The sequence below is a fragment of the Crocodylus siamensis genome, chromosome 7 (assembly GCF_052110815.1).
Source record: "Crocodylus siamensis isolate JL-2025a chromosome 7, ASM5211081v1, whole genome shotgun sequence".
NCBI lineage: Eukaryota > Metazoa > Chordata > Crocodylia > Crocodylidae > Crocodylus > Crocodylus siamensis.
The window spans coordinates 94,812,120-94,831,307 of record NC_143401.1 but is presented as its reverse complement, the minus strand read 5'-3'; the positions used below and the strand labels follow the sequence as shown (position 1 = coordinate 94,831,307).

The 19,188-nt window shown below is 47.4% G+C and overlaps 1 protein-coding gene across 1 annotated transcript in view; it reads left to right on the top strand.

The window, feature by feature from the left end:
* CFAP58 (cilia and flagella associated protein 58) overlaps positions 1 to 10,909 on the top strand; it is a 75,858-nt gene extending 64,949 nt beyond the window's left edge. Inside the window, exons 16-18 of the mRNA XM_090057160.1 lie at positions 1,444 to 1,563; positions 5,511 to 5,644; positions 9,718 to 10,909. Coding sequence (XP_089913286.1) covers positions 1,444 to 1,563; positions 5,511 to 5,644; positions 9,718 to 9,838 — 375 coding nt within the window. The 3' untranslated portion in view covers positions 9,839 to 10,909. The remainder of the gene's footprint in view (positions 1 to 1,443; positions 1,564 to 5,510; positions 5,645 to 9,717) is intronic.
* Positions 10,910 to 19,188: the final 8,279 nt, after the last annotated feature.

The following is a 19,188-nucleotide window of genomic DNA, read 5'->3' as shown; positions in this document are numbered from 1 at the left end:
ACAGTGGATCATCAGACCAGTATAGCCATTTGGCACGTTCCTGTCTCACCTGTTCTTCTTTTGCTTTCAAAGACACAAACTTGACTCTGAAGTTTCATTTAATACGCACCATTGTCAATTCCAGCTGTTCAGAAATCATGAGCTGCATTGTCCCCCTACTTTACCTCCCTCTAAGATTGGCTTAAAAATCCTGGGGCATTTTCTCTTTTTTTAAAAACCAAAGTTTTGCATGTCTTTTTTTCCTCGCATTTTGATTTTTCCAGCCACTTGCATGCATTCAGGTCACACTCTCAAGCTTTTCTCTAAAAGCCCCAAAATTAGAAACTTATTTTTTTTTTTCAAATGAAAGCTGAGATTCTCTTAGAAACACAAATGCCAGTTAGCTGGGATTTTAGGGTGAAAAACAGACTCATAAGGCTTACAATAGACTCGTGAGAATTAGGAGAACCAGGCAAAAAAATGAAGTGTTCCAACACAGAAGATACAGAAGAGGCATCATTCTGTCTCATTGTCTAACAAGCTAGTGGCCCTGGTTCATCTTTCCTGGCATTATTATTAGGTGAAATAATGAGAAATCATTGCCTGAAAGGGCTGAGGTACATACTGAAATGTGCAAAGCCCTGATATAGACTTTGCCTAATGCATTTATGACCTCAGAGAACATAAATTTACAACCTCTAAACTTAGTTGGAAGCAGCCTTTCAATAAGGAAAGCCAAAGGCAACAGCAAGGTGTGGCCTTTCTCTGGGATCTTATGCTTGTTACTTCCATTTACCCCATGGGTCTTGTCGTAATGTGGGGAAGAGGGCATGTACGGCGAGGAAAAAAATACTCACTGGTTGTTACGCTTGTCATGGTTATTTCTAATCTCCCTTTCTTCCCCCAGCATCTCAAGGGCTCACTCAGGTGGGAGTGCCTGTTGCTTTCTTATATGTTTATTTGCTCCGCAGGATTGTTTTGGAAGAATACATGGGCGGACTGGCTCTTTTACACGAGCCTTGGCTGACGGCTCTGTCGACTGCTTACTTCTTGGTGGGCGGAGCTACGATACTTAGTAGAACGCAGTGTAGGGGGTATGAGAAGGAGGACTACAATAAACACATTTTCTCAAAATTAGTTTCCCCTCACCCCGAGCTACATTTCTATTGGCTGTTTTATCCTCTCTGTGGCATAGCTTGTTTGCTGACAACAGTGTTTAAGGATATTTATTTCTTGGCATGACCTAGCTGGATATTTTTCTTAATGAGCTCTCCCATTGCTATCACAGCAACTTCAAATACGTTATGGCTGGCGAAGCAGAGACCGATACACAAGCAGATTTGTTTCTGCAAATATCCGCCTGCTTCACTTTGGGTAGACTGATGTCAGTTCAGGTAGCACGGGCACTTCTATGGCTAAGAGCACATGTGCAGTGTTTTTTCTCCTGTTTACCTTGTCTCGTAGGAAAAGGAAAAACTATACGTGGAACTGAAGCACATCCTGGCTCGGCAGCCTGGGCCTGAAGCAGCAGAACAGTTGCAGCTCTATCGGCACACTCTCCGTGAGAAGACTAAGCAACTTAAAGTAAGAAACGCCCTCCATGGGATTACTAGGAAAAGAAAGTCTAGCTGAAAGGCCACCATGTTTGTAGGACTACACCATTGCTTAACGAAGGGAAGTTGGGCCACCTCAGCAGTGTTTTGGTGACAAGGACCTGGCCTTCAGGGCATTTGAACACATGCATGCACTATGGCATTGGGTGCTTTTAGAAGCACCAGGCTCTGCAGTTCGTGCAGTTGTATAGGTGGCGAAAAGTGCATCAGCGCGAAGAAAATGTTGGTAGTGTGCGTTTGAACTGAAGCATATTGAAGGTGTTTTAGTTTAAAAGTGCACCACCACCGTTTTGTGTACGTTGATGTGCATTTTGCCACTTATACAACTGCATGCAACACAGCGGACATCAGCTTGCGTGCAGGCTCGATTAATCCCGCTGGATCTCCGGTGCATCATGGGATGAAAAGGTATGTGTATAAATGCCCTGATACCTAAGTGGAGTTGGAAAGAGTTAAACATGCTTCATTATATGGGGGTGTAACAGGGTGGTTTGTCCCTTTGAGAGGGAACAGTCAGCCTTGTCGAGGAGGCCCAGGTGTGGGGCATTTGGATAACGAGGGAGTGTCCCACTGGGAGCCTAAAACACCAGAGGAGAGAGCAGACAGGGAACAAACTGGGAGGGAGTGGTTTTCATCAAGGAAGGAAGCAGGCAGTGAACTGAACCTCTTGCTGCATGGAGGGGGAGATGCTGTGCTGAGGTCGGAGCAAAAGGGGTTCTCCTCCCCGTGTCAGAGACAGGACGGCAGAATTTCGGGTTGCTTGTTTTGCTGAAAAGACTGTGTTTTATTTGGGAGGACTGGCTGAGGAGCTCCTCGGGGAGCAAAAACCCACCTGCAGAAGCCAGCGGGACTTATAGGGTGCCTGAAGAAAACTGTCATTCTTCATGGCGCTTTCACTGCTTCCTGGCGGTACAAGCAATAATATTGCAATCCAATAAAGTGGAGAGCAAGAGAGAAAAGATTAGAAAGAATACTGTAAGGGCAAGAAGAGCAACCTGTTAAAATCGAGACTCTTTCTAAACTATACCTTGGTTTCAAAAGATACCTTCCCTTTCCTGTGATGTTACTTTCCTGAAAGCTTTCCATGCAGCTGCACTGCCAAAGGGCGACATACTTGTGAGGCATGTGCAAGCTTTTCTTCCTTGAGAAGCCTTCTCCTGAACCAATATTTCTGATGTTATTCCAGAAAAAAGGACCGTTCATCTTTTCCCTTTGTGCAACACTGGCCCAAGAGTCAAAACTCTGCCCACCGCAGGGTCAAAAAGATGTTGACGTCTTGTGAGGGCTTCAAAGAACAATAATGATAAAAGGCTGAAAATACTCATTTACTCGGAGAGATGAAAGGAACTGGATAGACGTGGCTTGATTAGTCAACAGAGGAGCTGAAGAGGGCAGCTGGGAGCTATTATATTCATTGTCAGAAATGAAGAATTAAAATGTCCCAATTAACAAAAAATGGCCCGTCATTTAAGCAGCACCTCTCCCAAGGATCATCTGCAACTCACCTGCTTCTATTAGCCTTTGGGGACAGATCAATAGATAGGCCCTCTCTTTTGGAGTAGCATCTTATAATAAAGTCTAAAAATGGCTTACTCTGTAAGTACTTGCCAACTCCACTGGCATGTGAGGTGCACTTATTGGTCTGCACTCAAAGGGCAGGTAGAGAGGTGCGTAGGTACAAAGGTCGGGTTCAGAAGCTGACCTCTTTATCATATATCCGCAGATAGTTGAGGCCAGAGCGACCATTAGATCAACGTCATATTTAATCCAATTTTACAATGTATTGAGCCCAGTAGCTTGTGGGTTTGTTTTTTTTTCTGAATCAGATAGTCCAGAAAGGCATCGCATCCTGATTTGGAGACCTCACAAGACAGACTGCCCTTGGTACTTTATTCGGATGTTTTTGGTAGCTGTAGGTAGAGTCAGGATCCCATTACATGACATTTCTCCATTCTGCAACAGCAGGTAGTTTAATGCTTGTACACAAGCATTAACTCTGCTTTCTGTAGGAAGGTCTAAAATGTTATTTTGCGTCTCTGTGCCAGGATAGACACGTAGAAGCTCTTGTACTGGCTGTGAGCTTCCCAGTCAGTCTGAGAAGATTTTTTTTGGTAACATTATGATTATTTGCTTCATCAAATGAGGGGAAAAAATTTAAGTCCTATTACAATATTAAGGCCTGATATTATTCCTAATGCGCGTTCTGCATAGACATGCTGAGATGCCACCTGAATTTGGCATTAGGCTTAATTCTGGTTTTTTTTCTAAACAATCGAGATATTCTAATAAGCAAGTTCAAAACATTTCCGATCCCCTTTTACCAAGCTAGAGGAAATAGATGGAGAAGCTATTCCTAAATCCTTGATGTTTCTCTCGCAGTACATACATCATGTACATTAGTTTTGCATCTTATTACAGGGCTGACAAGAGTAATCTGTCTTAACCCCTTGTCATGAAAAGGCAGGATTTCTTGGTTCTGAAGAGCCGCTAATATATCATGGAAAACTGTGCAAGCATGATGTGCAGAAGCAATTCTCTTTATATATCCCGCATTGCTTTTCCCTTGTTCTTAATTGCGTGAAAGCCGAAGCCATCTCCTCAGAAGTTCAGTCACTCCTCTAGTGCCTTTCTCCGCCGAAGTCGTCTCCCGTTCACTGCATCACAATTATGTCTGCACAAAGTACGTATGTGTGAAAACTGCAAGCGCAGATGGACCCTCAAAAAACAAAGAGCCTGTTATGCATATCTTCTTAGATATGCATAACAGGCCTATCTTCTTAGCTGTACAGAAGAAGGGGGGAAGAAATGCAGAAAATGTAAAATAGAAGTAGCACTTCTGCTAGACTGAAGGTGGTTCAGAGTCTTACATAGGGTTCCCATTGGTCTTTAATGTGCAAAATTGCTGCCGCGTAGGTGTTCACTTCCTCATGCAGAACGTGCTGCAGCAAACAGGCGTGTGCACCATTTTGTTGTGCCAGGCCAAGCTATTTGTCTTCCTGAAGAAGGAGAGCACCATGGACGTGACCCACTAAGGTCAATGGATTTAAAAGGCAGTGAATTCGTGCCCTTGCACGTAATGCTTGATGCCATGTTACCCATGCGCATTTAATTGCTTTCTGTCATCCAACGGGTCTTCATGGACAACGCACATTACGCAATTCTTATTTGCTTCTAACAAGGGGAAACTCATAATGTCAGACTGAAAACCAGTGCTTCTGAAGGTCCCAAAAGGGTGCACAGGAGCGGTCCATTAGTGTTACTGGAACAGGATAACTTTTCAGATATGTCTGAAATTGCCCGTCAGCTAGAAACATTCATGATGTAATGATAAAGGCAGATGGTGGAAAAATTCCAGAGTAACATTTGCTCTAGCCTTTGAAAGTCTAGACTCCAGCCAGCCCATTTCTGGCTGGGAAAGAGAGAAAGCACAACTCTAATTGCAAGCGGTTAAGGTACTTGGAAATGTCCAGCTCGTGTTATACATCATCCCTCTCAGCTCCCTCTCATTATATTGCCCAACTTTCACATTAGGAACCACAGTTTTTCTCCAAACCACACAAATCTGCCATTACTGCTTTACTTCCACTGCTATAAATTTTTTATATAAATTGTACAATCAAGCTCCTGCAATGCAATGAAAAATTACTTGGGCTACCAACATGAATCTCATGCTCTTTGAAGATCTCCTACCTTTTCAGTTTTTATGCCCCTCCTTTTGGGTCCCAGCAAACCGAGTGCTAGCACTGCTCAAAAGAAACACAGTACGGGTCAGACATTTTACTCTACCCCCAGGGCACAGCCTTAGCTCTGTAACCTGTCTTTAGAGGGGCAGAGGTTTTATCAGATGTGAGAAAAGGGAAAGAAATAAGATACCCCTTTGTGACGCTAGCACCTTACTTTTCGCTTTTGGTTTGCTAGGTTTTGTCTTCTGAACTGAACATGTACGAGTCCCAGAGTCAAGAGTACAAATATGAAATCGAGAGACTTGCCAATGAGCTTCTGGACGTCAAGAAGAAATACCTCACTCAGAAGCGCAAGGAGCAACAGGCCAAGTAAGGAATAATGATAGTTATGTCTGCCCATTGATCTGCATATCCCTGCATGTGGAGACCCTGCCTAACCACTGTACCCTGAGCGAGGACATTCGTTATGGAGGGTTATCTCACTGTCTGTGCTAATTCTTCACGATAGCTCCCTTGGTTTCCTTTGTGTCACTTTACATTGGTCTTGGCTGGGTTTAGCTACCTACTGTGGTCCATGGTCCATGTGCCTTGTTCTCTTCTGAAGCCCAGTTAAACTAGTCTGGGTTATTGACGTCAATCAGGTGTTTCTTTTTGGTAGGGGTATGGACACAGAGGAGTAACCAGCCATCTCATGGGCATCTGGTGAAGGTTTCCTCAGCACCACTCAAGGCATTTTATAAAATGTAATAAGCTGCAAGAGCAACCCGGTGAGGGCTGTCATTTTTTCTAAAGGCGGCAGCTGCTTGCTCATAGCGTTAGGATGAGGTGTCCCCAGGTGCCACAGAGACATGGGAAAAGCCACAGTAGTTGGGACTGCTTGAAGATTTCCTCCTGACCCCAGATATTCATTGCTTACCATTACAGAAGAGAAGACAAATCTCCTGCACTTCTTCCCATCACCTCCTGTTGCTGCAACAGCTGTGTCTTTCTTCTGGCATTGCCAGACTCCTCACCCTGCTGTACTTGCATCAGGGATCCTTTCTGGTTGTTTCTGGTGTTTGAGGGGTATGTTTTGGGCAGTTTGGTAGGTAGTCTCCCTTTGCAGGGCTGGTCTGCACGACTGGCTCCTGCTGTGATAGCTGTGCCGGCAAAGCATGCTCATGGTGATGTGCTTGTGTTTTCTACTAACATAGCTATGCTGTCTCCCTGAGAAAGATAAGCAGACAAAAGCTGTCTTCTATCAGCCTGCCTGTTTTTATGTCAGGGTTTTTTTGGCAGCGCTGACCTAGCAGACATAGCCATGCCAGGAAAAACTTAGTAGTGCTGAATGGGCCTCCATCTCAGTGCGCAGCTGCTGCCCTCCATTTTCAGCAGTGGTTCAAGTTGAGATACCTTAAAGGGGCCTAATTTACAGAGGGCAGAGCCTCAGTGCATTTGGAGAATTAGGCCCCATGCTTGATTCTCCCTGGCAAATTACCAGCTCCATTTGGAAATGTTGGGATTTGATTTTCCCCACTAAGGAGAAGTTGCAAGGGGACTGCATTTCTGCAGTTGGATGACTTCGGTTGTAGTTAGCTGTCTTCTACATGAGCCCGTCTTCTAGCCACCGCTCTTCTCCCCTGCCTGTCACCCTGTGTCGTGCACCAAGAACCCTATTTTTCCTTTCTGCTGAGCGTAATTCTAAATGGATGGCATCCATCTCTGCCTTAATCATATTTCAGAGAGCAAACAGCTCTGAAGACTGAATTACCAAAGTAGTCGGTGATAAACAGTGACCTTTGTTCATCTGCAAATTGCATAATGCTGCCTTGATGTTTGGAATTAGCAACAATTGTTCACTGCTAATGGCCTTCCTGCAGTTTTAGGATCAATATGTGAGGCTACCATAATATCCCGAGTCCATTTCCAGCAGCTAAGTGTCTCTTGACAACAGCTTTAATGTCTGCATTGTGGACCCTGGTTTCATGTTTCCTTCCCTGCATTAGAAGAAGAGAAATCTAGTCGTGTTTTGCTGGATAATTTTTCCTGGATTTAATTTCCTGTTACGACTTAACTGAAAAAAACACACTGCTCAGGACATAGCTATTTGTAAGAAACAGAAAATGTAACGTGGAGCAATTGTACATCTGCAGACCCATGCTGCAATGTGGAATTTGGTCAGTTGATGCCAAACCTACCATGCAAGTTAAAGAGTTCATGCTAAATTTATACCCTTTGTATAATGGTCCATGAGGCCTGCTGGAGCCAGGTGCAATTGCAGTCCCTTGAGCAAAGGATCTGTTTTTTGGTAGCGACCCTGACCCTCAACTCTTTTGGCCCTCTTTTGCCTCCTGCATCAGACAGCTGTACACCAGGGCCCTTCCCCTTGGGCATCTCTAACTCACCTTGTAGCCTCTGTCTACAGGGTCCTCTCTGCTTGGTAATACCCCTATGGGCATGGCAGTTTCTCCTTTTCCCTAATGCCGCATCGTGCCTTAAAGCCACATCCTGGCCTTTCAACACTGCCACAGTTGCTCCAGATTTAATCGATCAAGATCACGTGATCCTCATCATCTCTGGTACTTCTAAGTGCCAAATAATTATTAACTGCTGATGCATCTGTGCTGCTGTGGGAAGTGACAGCAGTGTGTCTGATATAAATGCAGTGGTGGATAAAAGCGGATCCTGTAGCTGCAGGAGCATTATCATTGCTGACTACCCGGTTAAGCTCTCTGGAGCGTCTTCAAGAGGTGCCCTCTCCTGGCAGCTATTGACTTGCATGAGACCGGCCTGTTCAGGGACTGAAAGTCTTGCATTTTATAGATGTCCAAGGGGCAATGACGGATGACTGAGTGGCACAGGGTGAGCTTGCATCGAACCCCCTTCCCTTATTCTCTGCCTGACAGCCTTCCCCAAAAGCCCCCTTCCTGCTACACATTGCTTTTCTGCTCTGTTACCTCTCCTGCTCCTCTCCATCACTGTACCCCTAGTTTGATCTCAGCAGATCAGTAATGGAATATGGAGCTTTTAGTTACCGCCGTGCCACTAGTGTGACCCTGCAGCCCTGCCCTGTATGCACATCTGCTTTGACTGCAGTCGGTACGGAGTGAAAGGCACTGCCACCTGACAGCAGCACAGTGATGCTGTTTGAAACAGTACCCAGTGCACAGAAATCAGTAGCAAAAAGCATACCGCCCTAATTGGCCCCCTTGCTGGGAGTCCCAGCTGGGGGCTAGAATGAATGTGGAGTCTGGACTTGGTTCAGGGTTTGGATTGAAGTACAGTGGCAAGCGGATGTTATCTGTCTAAGTGAAGCATATCAGTCCTCGGTGCTGTCAGCCTGCCTTCTTTCATTAGCCCTGCATTGACTTCATTATAATCACTGAAAAGTGCTTGTGCATATTCACATGTGTCTAAGCCCATCTTTGCTGATTTGCCCACTTCTTTATGAATTAACCGTGCAACAAGAAACCATTGCTTGCAGTGTTAAAGGGTTTCACTGAGCTCGTTCCTCTGTTTCCACAGAGTAATGGGGGGCGGAGTGGAAATGCAAGCTCCAGGAAGCCATTGCTTTCACTGGGACCCCAACCTAGGAGTCAAGAGACAGGGTTGGCGTACGCAGCAGGGCAGAGAGGAGATGTTCAAGCCCTCACCTCTTTGTGCCTCCGTTTCGGTGCATGCTGGTCTCTCCTGTGAAGGGCCAAGAGATCTGCTGCTACAGTAAAGGAGCACTGAACAATCTCCAGCTTGATTTCAGATCTCTTCCTGAAACCTTGAGGCACTTCACAGTAAATTAAAAAGCCTTTTCCTTTGCATTGTTTTGCCGTGCAGACTCTGCAAAGAGGGATCACCTAAACCTTGCTCCATTCTTTTAGGGCCACCCAATTCAGGCTGTCACGGGGCAAGGCATGTCGCCGAGGCTCTGGATGCACGTTCAGAGGAAGTGCTGGTTTTTGCCAAGTAGAAGAGCCCGGGTAATTACCAGTGGAACTTTGTTAGGATTTGAAGACAGATAACCCTAGTAATTCATTAAGATTCAAGAAAGAAAAACATTCTCCCCATCTTGCCTTTGATGCGTGGAGCTGATTTGTTTGAAAACAAATGTGTACTTGGCAGAATGGGCCAGTGATTAGAAAACTGAAGTCACAAAGCTCATGCTTATTCTAGATCTAATGGGATGTGCGGACCATTTTTGAGGGGAACATTGCAAGAGCTCATTTATTTCTAATTTTTAATAATTCCCCATACCATCCATAGGCACATAATTAGATCCAAACAGACACCCAGTCTTGGCTGTTTAGCCTAACAGGCTTTAATCAACACATTTTTTAATGATCTCTTGTTGCAGCAGCGGCATCAAAGACATTTTGGAGCATGCAGGCTTGTTCCATTTGAAAATATCATTGTTACAGCAAAACACATTGCACCCTTTTTTTTCTTCTTTTCCCCTCTTTTCTCTGAAGGGAGAAGGAACGAGCCTTGGCTGCCATGGAGCAGGACTCCCCTGTGCAGAGAATCGACGTTCCTCGCTTCACAGGTGGAGGCTTCGCGCTCGGCAAGCAACCTCCCAGGGTGATGGCCTAATCTGGAGTCATCTCTGCAGGTCTCGTTCCCTGCTTGTCCTGCTGAACTCAGTTTATCTTGGGGTGTTTGAGAACTAGTTTTAAAGAATAGACCATATCAAACCTTCCCTTTTGAGATCATTGCGTTGTGTTCATCTGAGACGTTTACTCGCCAGCCAGCACGGCCGTAATTATGTCATGGAAACAAATTCTGGCCCCGATGGTACCAACCTCACATCAGTAAAGTTGCAAAGATGCAACATGCACTGATATTTCTTCCCTAATCCTGCTCTGAGGAGCGCCGCTGTATCCCCTTCACCTCCCTCTGCAACGTGCACGTGCTGGTTATCTATTTTTAATGACTTAAGTCATATAAAAGAAAGGACACAAAACAAGAAGGAAAAAGGAATAAGTGGAAGCTTACACACTGTTTTAGGTTCAAATAAAATTGACAGCTCTTTGCTCAGGTACACCTATGTGACTGCTCTTCATGCCAGTGCTATATCCTTTAGTTTATTCGTTGTTTGCTTCAGCTGTTGATAAAGATTGAGGAAGCTGCTGTCCGCAGTGCACATTAAAGGGTGCAATTTGGTTTACCACAGTAAGTAAACAGTGACATAATTATGTCTTTTCAAATAGGTAGACTGTAGATGCTGTCTGGAACATATCTTTTTCCAGCATAAGTTGTTTCTCCCGATTCAAATACGGACATGAAACGTGGAAAACTTTTGCACTTTAATTTGTATTGGAGGAGAAACGGGGAATTTTTATAACTTTAAAAAATTGTTTTCACATGAGCCCTCCAACCTTTTCAGCCAGAAGAGATTTAATTATCATTCATTAAGGAGTGATATGACAAAGTCACGGCACGAGGTGCTGAAGTAGAGAAAACTCTCGAGCTGTACAATAAAATGTTTTGAAACTGGTTTCTACATGGAATGCTCTCTCCCAGCCGCGGGGATAAAAAAAAAAAACTAGTCCAAAGAGATATGCTGATAAATATTTCATATAAAAAAGGAAAAGAAAAAAAAACCTTTGCAAAGATTTTGATCTTTGCTTTGGTGGAATACATAATTAAATATTAAAGCAACTGTGGGAAACTTTTAATGGAAGTGTTTAATTCAGAGGAATCAGGTTAAATACGACAGGGATCCACTTAACGGTTCCATCAGGGACCAGAAGACTGAGTCATCAGATCTATTGTATTTTTCCTTTTGTTCCCGAAATAGCTGTTGTTATTACTTTTTCTCTGTCAAGTGTATTTCTGTCACAGTATCATTCTGGGGGAGTCGTGTTCGTCTGAAGCTTCTTGTCTTTTGTGTGTGACATTTCCTGATAACTGCAATAATCCAATCGTAGCAAGACCAAAATGACTGACCTGGAGGGATGGAGTCTGAGAGTGTCTCGAGCAGGGTCTAGGCCGTTCGCATGAAACAGGTCTGTGTTGAGCAGCTGGATTTCCGGTAGCTGATAGAGAGCTAAGCTTGGCCAGTCTTACTCACACCGAGCAGTAATTTTACTCCGGTAGTCCTAGGCTGTTACTCCAGGAGAGTGCAGCTGGGTGCACCCCGGGAGCCTTATCTGAGGCCGATTTAGGTCAATGAACATCTTTCCACTGACTTCAGTTCAGGAGTGAGAAGAGGAAATGGGGTTATAGCAGAGGACTCGGAGCCAGGAGGAAGGGGCTTTTCCCAGCTCTGTCCATTCCTATTTCTGTAATCCTGCATAAACACACGCACAGAACAGTGAAATGTTTTGTCCTATGTTCACATCTTCCAGCTTCAGATATGTAGGCCCCTGTGCCCTTAGCACCATTGCATTAGGCACTTGCTTTCAGGAGGGCTACATTTGCTTGTAAATCTAGAGAAATAGGAAAGTAAATGTTTTTACAACCAGAGACTTCTTGCCAGAAACTTTTATCATCATCAGGAAGTAAGTAGCTGCAGCCAGCTTCATTTACAGCGCCACAGAGTCCTGGAGCCATTTGTAGGTTCGTGCATTAAAACTGACTGCAGCACGCCCACCCCTCCCCAGAAAACAATAAAAGTCAGGGAGCTCGAAAATGATTGTAGTTGCCTGCGAACCTTTCTGATGCACAAGCGCTTTTAACACCTGGCCATCTGGCTTGCCCAGCCGGAAAAAAAGGGGCATTAATGGAAGCATCATTTATTCACTTCATCCTGCGTGGCGAGCAGCATTTCTGAAGTGCTCCGTCGCGTTGTGCAGCTGACTGGTGTTAATGCACCCCAGCTCTGCGTAAGATGCAGCCCAGAAGAACCGTGCTTTTTGCTCCTGCAAAAACACGTGAAAAGATAGGCATGTAGGGCCCAATCCTGGCCCCCTAAAGTCAGCAGAAGTCTCTCCTCACTTTAATAGGGGCTGGATTATGTGCGCAGTAGCCTGTTATGGACCCTATGGAAGGTCTCTTTCGGTGGGTGTAATAACCTATGGTTGGTACTGTTGCTCTGCAGGCATTCGCAATGCTTAAGATAAAACCAAGGTGACAGCCTTGGCCCTGATTCTGCACATAGATGGAGAGGTCAGTCTCAAGGGCATCAGGGCCCAAAACAGGCAACACATGCTATAACAAAAGCAAGCACAGGAACTCCTGAGACCTGTTAGCAACAAGTGTCCACAATGCACAACACCTGATCCTTAACGAGGGTCTCCACACACTATCACAGTATGAATAATAACTGTAACTAATGCCAAGTGTCTGATGCTTGTTTTATATCAGAAGCCAGGAACTCCTGAAGTCAAGGGGGTTTCACAGCTGGAAAGGAGATCACAGTCACATGCTGTAAATGGGCTGGGGCACTTTGAAGTGGGGAAGGAGCTGGTAATGAATGGGAGATGTTCCTAGCCTTACATAAGGCCTGGTGGGACAAGGGCTTGCACGTGGTGCACTGGGGCAGGGCAGTCAGTTTAGCACTATGTTCTACATGGCCTGCAGGGTGAAAGGCGAGAGGCAGCATGACCAGGAAAAAAGGAGACTGCAGTAATCTATAGGAAAGATGATAAAGGCCTTAAAAGCCTGGGGAGGAAGAGAAAAGACATCCCCACTGCCTGACATGGAGCGAAGCGTCACAGCAGAAGCACCCTCTGCGTCGGAGCCACTGGAGCAGCAGTCGCCAGGTGAGTCTGTTCTCGTTTGCACGGTGAAATCTGTCGTCAGAGCTTGGTAGCACGGATTTCTCTCTGGGCTGGTGTGTGCTAAACCTCTTCTCTGCCTGCCGAGCCAAACAGCCCTGGCTGTCTTGCATGGAGTCGCACGCTTTTGTTCCAGGGCTGAAATTTGCTACCTTATAGGTTATAAGGCAACACAAAGGAAAAAAAGATGCTTTTGGGGTTTTTTCCTCCTCTTTTTAAATTGTATGTTATAGGAAGGAAGATTACTGGAGGGGGCAAGAATTTGGGATTCCTAAGCAGTAGACCCTATCTCCCAAATGACCCCAGCTCTACAACTGAAATGCTGGCGCCAAACCAGGGGCATCAGGTGCGTGCCCCGTGGGCTGGATCTGGCCTGTGGAGTCCCGTTGTCCGGCCTGCTGGGCTCCCAGAAGCTAGGGACAAGGCTGGCCCCCGAAATTCAGGACACAGAGTCACTTTGGGGCAAGCAATGGCTGTATTAACCCTTGCAGCTACTGCTTACCTTGCTGCCTCTGTCATGTCCAGATCCAGCTCGCTAGGAGCCCCACGGGCCAGATCCTGCCTGGGGCAGAGCGAGTTTGACACCCCTGCTTAAAATTGTGCCAGTCTGTATTCTAGCACAGGGATATGCAAGCGTTATATCCGCATGGGTGGCTGAACTGGTGGGTCCTCTCCTAGGTGGAAGTGTTTCTAGTTTGTCCAGGTCTGGTTGGGTTGCTCTTCCATTTTCTTGCACCTTAGTGTGTGAATCAACCCACAGGGCTCCTTGCAGCATGTGGTGCTCTCCAGCCTGTGGATGGGTGTCAGAATCTGGCCCCTGCCACAATCTGGTGGCAGGGTCCGGGCTTCAAAGTGCGGTGTCTAAGCAGTGCCTGCAAAATCTGCACAAGCAGATGAGGACATGCATGGACTGTGGGACACGGCGTACATTTCTGCCTTCTCTGGGGCTCACTGGTGGGGGCTTCTTAGAGCTGGGATCACACGAAGTCTTTTGGTCCCACAACTTCCACTGAAGTCAGGTCCCCTTAGCTTAGCAGCACTTTGCCAGGGGGGTGGAGTCTAACACTGGGAGCATCTACACATGCATTAATGCGGCTTTTCTAATGCACGTTACATGTAGTACCTCCAATGTAAAGCTCACCCCAAAGTGATTTAGGAGGAGGAGCAGTCTCTAGCTATCAAGTGACTGTCACAATATAGGCACCTCTGGGGAGCTAATATCTTTTTTCCTTCATTCTGCCTCTCAAAAAACAGGTCCGTGCTTTATTTGGGGCGGGGGGGTGGTGTTGTATGCAAGAAAATACATTAACCCCCATTGCACCTGAAAAAAAGCCAAGGCAGGGCTCCTAAAAGTGGCTTTGGAAGGAAGCAATGTTGTCTGGCTAACACGTTACGTCTAAATCTTGGAAGCTCCTGGATGTGCAGTAGACTTTGAGTGACCTCGGGCATTTGAATCCGCCTCTGCCTCAGTTTGCCATTGGAGACACGGGCATGGTAACGCTTCCTTTGCCAGCTTTCTCCATCTCAAACGTGCGCTCTTTGTGGTACGAACTGCCTCTAAAGGCTTGTTTTTAGAGGGGTAATTAAGCTAGGTGAGTTGAGGCTTTATGAGGCCCTTTAAGTAATGCACATTGTTTTCAGAGCTGTAGGTCCTGAAGGACCGCCTGGTAGGACCTCGGGGTGAGCGCGCACAGCACCTTGCAGAAGGACGGCACAATTGGTTAGGCCTGAAGGGTGATAAAAATAACAGTAACCAGGAGTGCTGTATTCCGATTAGTGCAATTGCTTGGGAGACGTGTATGTTTTTTGACAGGGAGAAAAATAGTTACGTTTGCCAAAAAAAAAAAAAAAAAAGCCCTGACATTTGTTGCTGAAAACCAAAATTGTTTTGCTGAGGATTCACATTTCATTGGGAAAACAGCGTTGATGGGAGCGTTTTGCTTAGCTCTGGTGGACAGCCAGAGCTCTCAAGCTGAGCTGTTCACATTAACTCTTGGAGAGTCAAGTTTTCCGACACGGACGCGCTTTAGACGGGTGCCATCTCGGAGCGGCTGAGCAAGGTCCAGTAGCCGGGCATGTCATTGTGTCCTGATTTCCAAGTCACAGTTCAGTCTGTTCCCTCCCGCCCGATCCACTGAGATTTCAGTGTTGTTGCTTGGCTCTATTCCATCGCTACAGCTTCAGAAATCTCATCATTGGAGTTTGCATTCAAACTGATAGTGCGTGCGCCTTCCAGAAATTACCAACTCCCTTGCTGCTTCAGGTGCAGCAGAGGGAGGAGAGAGAGACCCGAGATGCATTTCATTTCCCCCCTCGTGTCTAGCAACAGCTTTCCTTCATTCGTTTTGCTGTGCGCCGCGGCTCTGAATACAGCTCGGTATCAATAACGTAAAATTTCATTGCTTCAAAATGAGCTGCAAACTTTGAAACAGTCTTTTTACACGGGCTGTCGTACGATTCACTGAAGCAGAATATTTCGGGTCACGTGCAGTATAGCACGCACAGTAGGAAAAACGGCTGTGTCGAGTTGGATCCGGGGCTGTTGCTAGAGGGGACAGATCCCCTGAAATGAACGGATTTGCGCCTCTTTACACCTGCTTGGGCTCTGAAGCCCTATGGCTACATCTAACCCGGTGGAACGCCTACCCTTCCCTGTTGCATGATGCCCTGACAATACATCACCCTTCAGACTTGCCTCCTGTTGTAGCTTGCCTTTGACATTAACACCAATGTCAACCATGCATAATCCTCAACCAAATCTTTCTAATTCGGCTGTGTTGGGGTATTCGGACCATTGTCTCATGCACTGTACATGAGTAAGCCTTCAGGCTGGGGACTGTGACTGTGCTTTCAAAGAGCCTGTCCTGTTAATATAAAATAACTTGGGACCCTAAGAGTATGGACAGATGAACACGTTACCCTAAGTTCAAAGGCAGAAGGGATTTACTATGTAAATATGGGATTTACTATGTTTACAGCTGTTCTGTGGTTAGCTAGTGTGTGTGCGCGTCTGCTCCTAGCTCAGCTGGGTAAACTGTCCCGGGTTACCCTCTCCTGGCTGTGGGGCAGGAGCAGACGCTGGAACAATTACCGAGGACTAGCTGGTGCGTGGGTCTCTGCATCACCTTTGAACTCAGTATCGTGCATACATCTCTCTCTCTTCCCTAAGTCTCAGGGTCGTTTTGGAAGATGTCTTAGGCCTTCACCTGGGTAAACCGTTCCCCCTTCCCTGCTAGTGCTGAGTAAATCGAAGTGGAAAAAGTCAAAGGTTTGGCTCGAGTCTCACCTAGCTCTTCAGGCTAGCGTGGCACAAAAGGCACTGATGTGGCCAGCACTGGGTTCAGCTGCTTTTGACACCCCTGCTGAAATGCCCAGGCCCCCCATTTACAGCTGGGTCAGCTGGGAGCGGACCAAGCATGAGCCTAGGGCAAGGCTGGGATTCACCCTTCTGGGGCTTAACTACCCTGAAAACAAAATAGAAATATCGAGTCCCAGGGAGCGGGTGGGCTGCTTGGGGAGGGCAAGACCCCAAGAGACCTAACTTCTGTTCCTGGCTGTCTCATGGACTCCCTCTTAAGCCCTCTGTGCCTCTGTTTCCCTTCCAGGGATGACTTGCCTACCTCTCAGTACTGCTGCAAAGCTGCTCTGGTGGGAGCAATAGGTAAACGAGGGGCCCAATCCTCGGTCAAGGCAACATTACCTCCCCTGAAGTCTGTGGTGCCACATCAATGTACTCCGGGGTTGACCTGGCCCCATGTCTTCCTACCTGTTGGTACAGCATCCAGCACAGCAGGGCCTGGCCAAACCCACAGCCTGTGCGTGCCGGCGTCAATGTTAGCATGCGTGTGCAGAGCATGTTAACACGGAGTTTGTGTCTTGGGGGACATGGACACTTCCCTGTCACCGCCCAATGCGCAGGGGACGCAAGTGCCGCAAAACCCACCGTCGCTGCTGCTCTGGGGGTTGCCTGCTTCTGCAGAAAGTGCAAAGATCTGCACGGGCCACGGACATCTGACCTTCCCCCTGCCACGCTGCTTTCAGCTGGTGACCAAGGCCTGGGTGGATGTACCGTGGGGGCAAGCCGTGCTGCGGCAGCCTGCGCACGCTGTTCCTGTTTTGTGCAGGAGCAGATGCCTGCGGTTTCCAGCGCTGTCAATCAAGCCCCCTTCACAAGCACTGAAATTCAAATCGGGCCCTATCAAGGGGAATTGCGTGCCAGCACTGCTTGTCTGATCAAGAGCTTCACCTCGTGCTCTCGAGGGAGGCGTCTTGCAATTTACTTCGGTGCTGGGGGATGGCTGATTTTGCTGTCTGCCTTTATCATCCGGCAGCAGGGAGCTAAGCCAGCCCTGAGCCGCGCGGCACGCGGCGCTCGCTTGTCTCCTCTCTCGGCAGCCTCCTGACTTCTGTTGCTACAACCGTAGCAGAGTGGCCAGAGGTTTCCCCTGGCGTAAAGCAAGAAGCACCTTCCTGATGGCCTACGCCCTGGCCCCGGGCACGCACCTGTGCGCCGTGAGTTGCAACCCGGATCCAGGGATCAACGATCCAGGGTTCAAGCGTTTAGGAAGGTGAAGAGGGCCTTCCAACCCAAGGGTCTGATGAGTTGCCCTCCTCCTTTTCCCCTTGACCCAGCTGTAAATGGGGGCTTGGTCGTGGAGGCACCGGCTGTGAAGCGGACTGTGTCCCCTGTATGTGCGGTAGGCTACCGAAACCAGCTTGCCTCAATCGACTCAATGATGCTGAGCTCGTGATGCGCCCCACAGGTCCCACGCGAGTTCTTCCACTCCCGCTGGGCTCGGCAGAGGACTTGGTGACGTGGGACAAAGGGAACATGGGACAATTTTTGCTCGGTGGGGGAGCAGAGCAGGCCTTTTCCTCCAGCAGCCAAGGGAGATGGAGCGATGGGGCTGTGTCTGGGTTTTTTAACAGACCCATGAAGTGGAGCACTGGAGCCGGCTTCAGACCCACAAGAAGCTTCCCCGGGAAGCACTTATTTCTGCAAGGGCATCCTGCCAGCTAATGATGTCTCACAAGGGGACTTTTAAGGGGCTACTTGTTTGATGCCGCTTTCAGTGAGATCCCAAACCCCAGGCAAACTCCATGGGTTTTTTTGTTGGCGGGGTTTTTGGTTTTTTTTTTTTTTGACTTTTGGATGGGTTTGTTGAATGCTGTTCCTGCTAGGAGGCAACGGTATTTGAAGAACAGGCTGTGCAGCAAAAGCACTGAGGGCTCAACCCTGCTCTCGGAGCTGCTCGGTGCTGGGTACTGAGACCCACCTGGTAGATAAAAGAGCAAAATGCTGCTCTTACCCCGCAGGGGATGCAGGCCATAGCCCTGCCCTCCGCTGGAGCGAAGAAGTGAGATAAAAGCAAAGACAGTGCTACCAGGCGGCTTCTGAGCATTGTGATTGCAGATCAAAGTGGGATGAAAAGAAACTCTTGCACTGGGGACTACAAAGGGTTAAAGGAGAAGGGGAGCGAGCATGCGCCCATATCACCAAAGGTCCCGGCTCATTGTCTCTGTTGAATTACAGCTATTCGTCCAGGATCCTCAATATCCCACTGCAGCTAAGTGCATCCGACACGTGCTAACTCTCCCAGTTTTGTGACGCGGCCAGTGTGCTGAAAAGGTGCGAGTCCACAGCACTGGGAGGTGGGAAGTGGCTCCCAGCACTTTGTATTGAGCTTGCAATGCTCTCGCTGAAGGCAAGGCTTTTGGTGCGATGGATGAGGTGCTTTTGGACATTTCACTAGGCCTTTGCACCTGGCTGCACCTTTTGGTGCCTGGATAACATTTAGCTCCCGTTCCGTTCCCTAAACCAGTGGCGCTAGGGCAGAGGAGATTGTGTGCACTGCACAAAGCCATGAGAGTAATAATACTAAGTCTTTGTCTTCCTCCAGTGCCTTCCCTTTACCACGCTCAGCCAACATTAATGAAGGGGGCTTCCCAACAGCCCTGCCAGGGAGGAAAAGTCATTGTTCCATTTTATAGATGTGAAAACTGAGGCACAAAGGTTTACCCCAGATGTGCAGCCAGGCATAGACCTCATTCTTGGAAGCGTTCCCGATGGGCCCATTCAAGGTGTCTGGCCCCCGTCACTGTAGTCTCCTTAACGAAGCCGTCGACGAAACGTCCCTGTGAGATAGAGAAGTGGTACGCCCGTTCGGCCGATGGGAGACCGCCAGTGACAGAGTTGGTATATGACTTTCCCCTAGCCACACA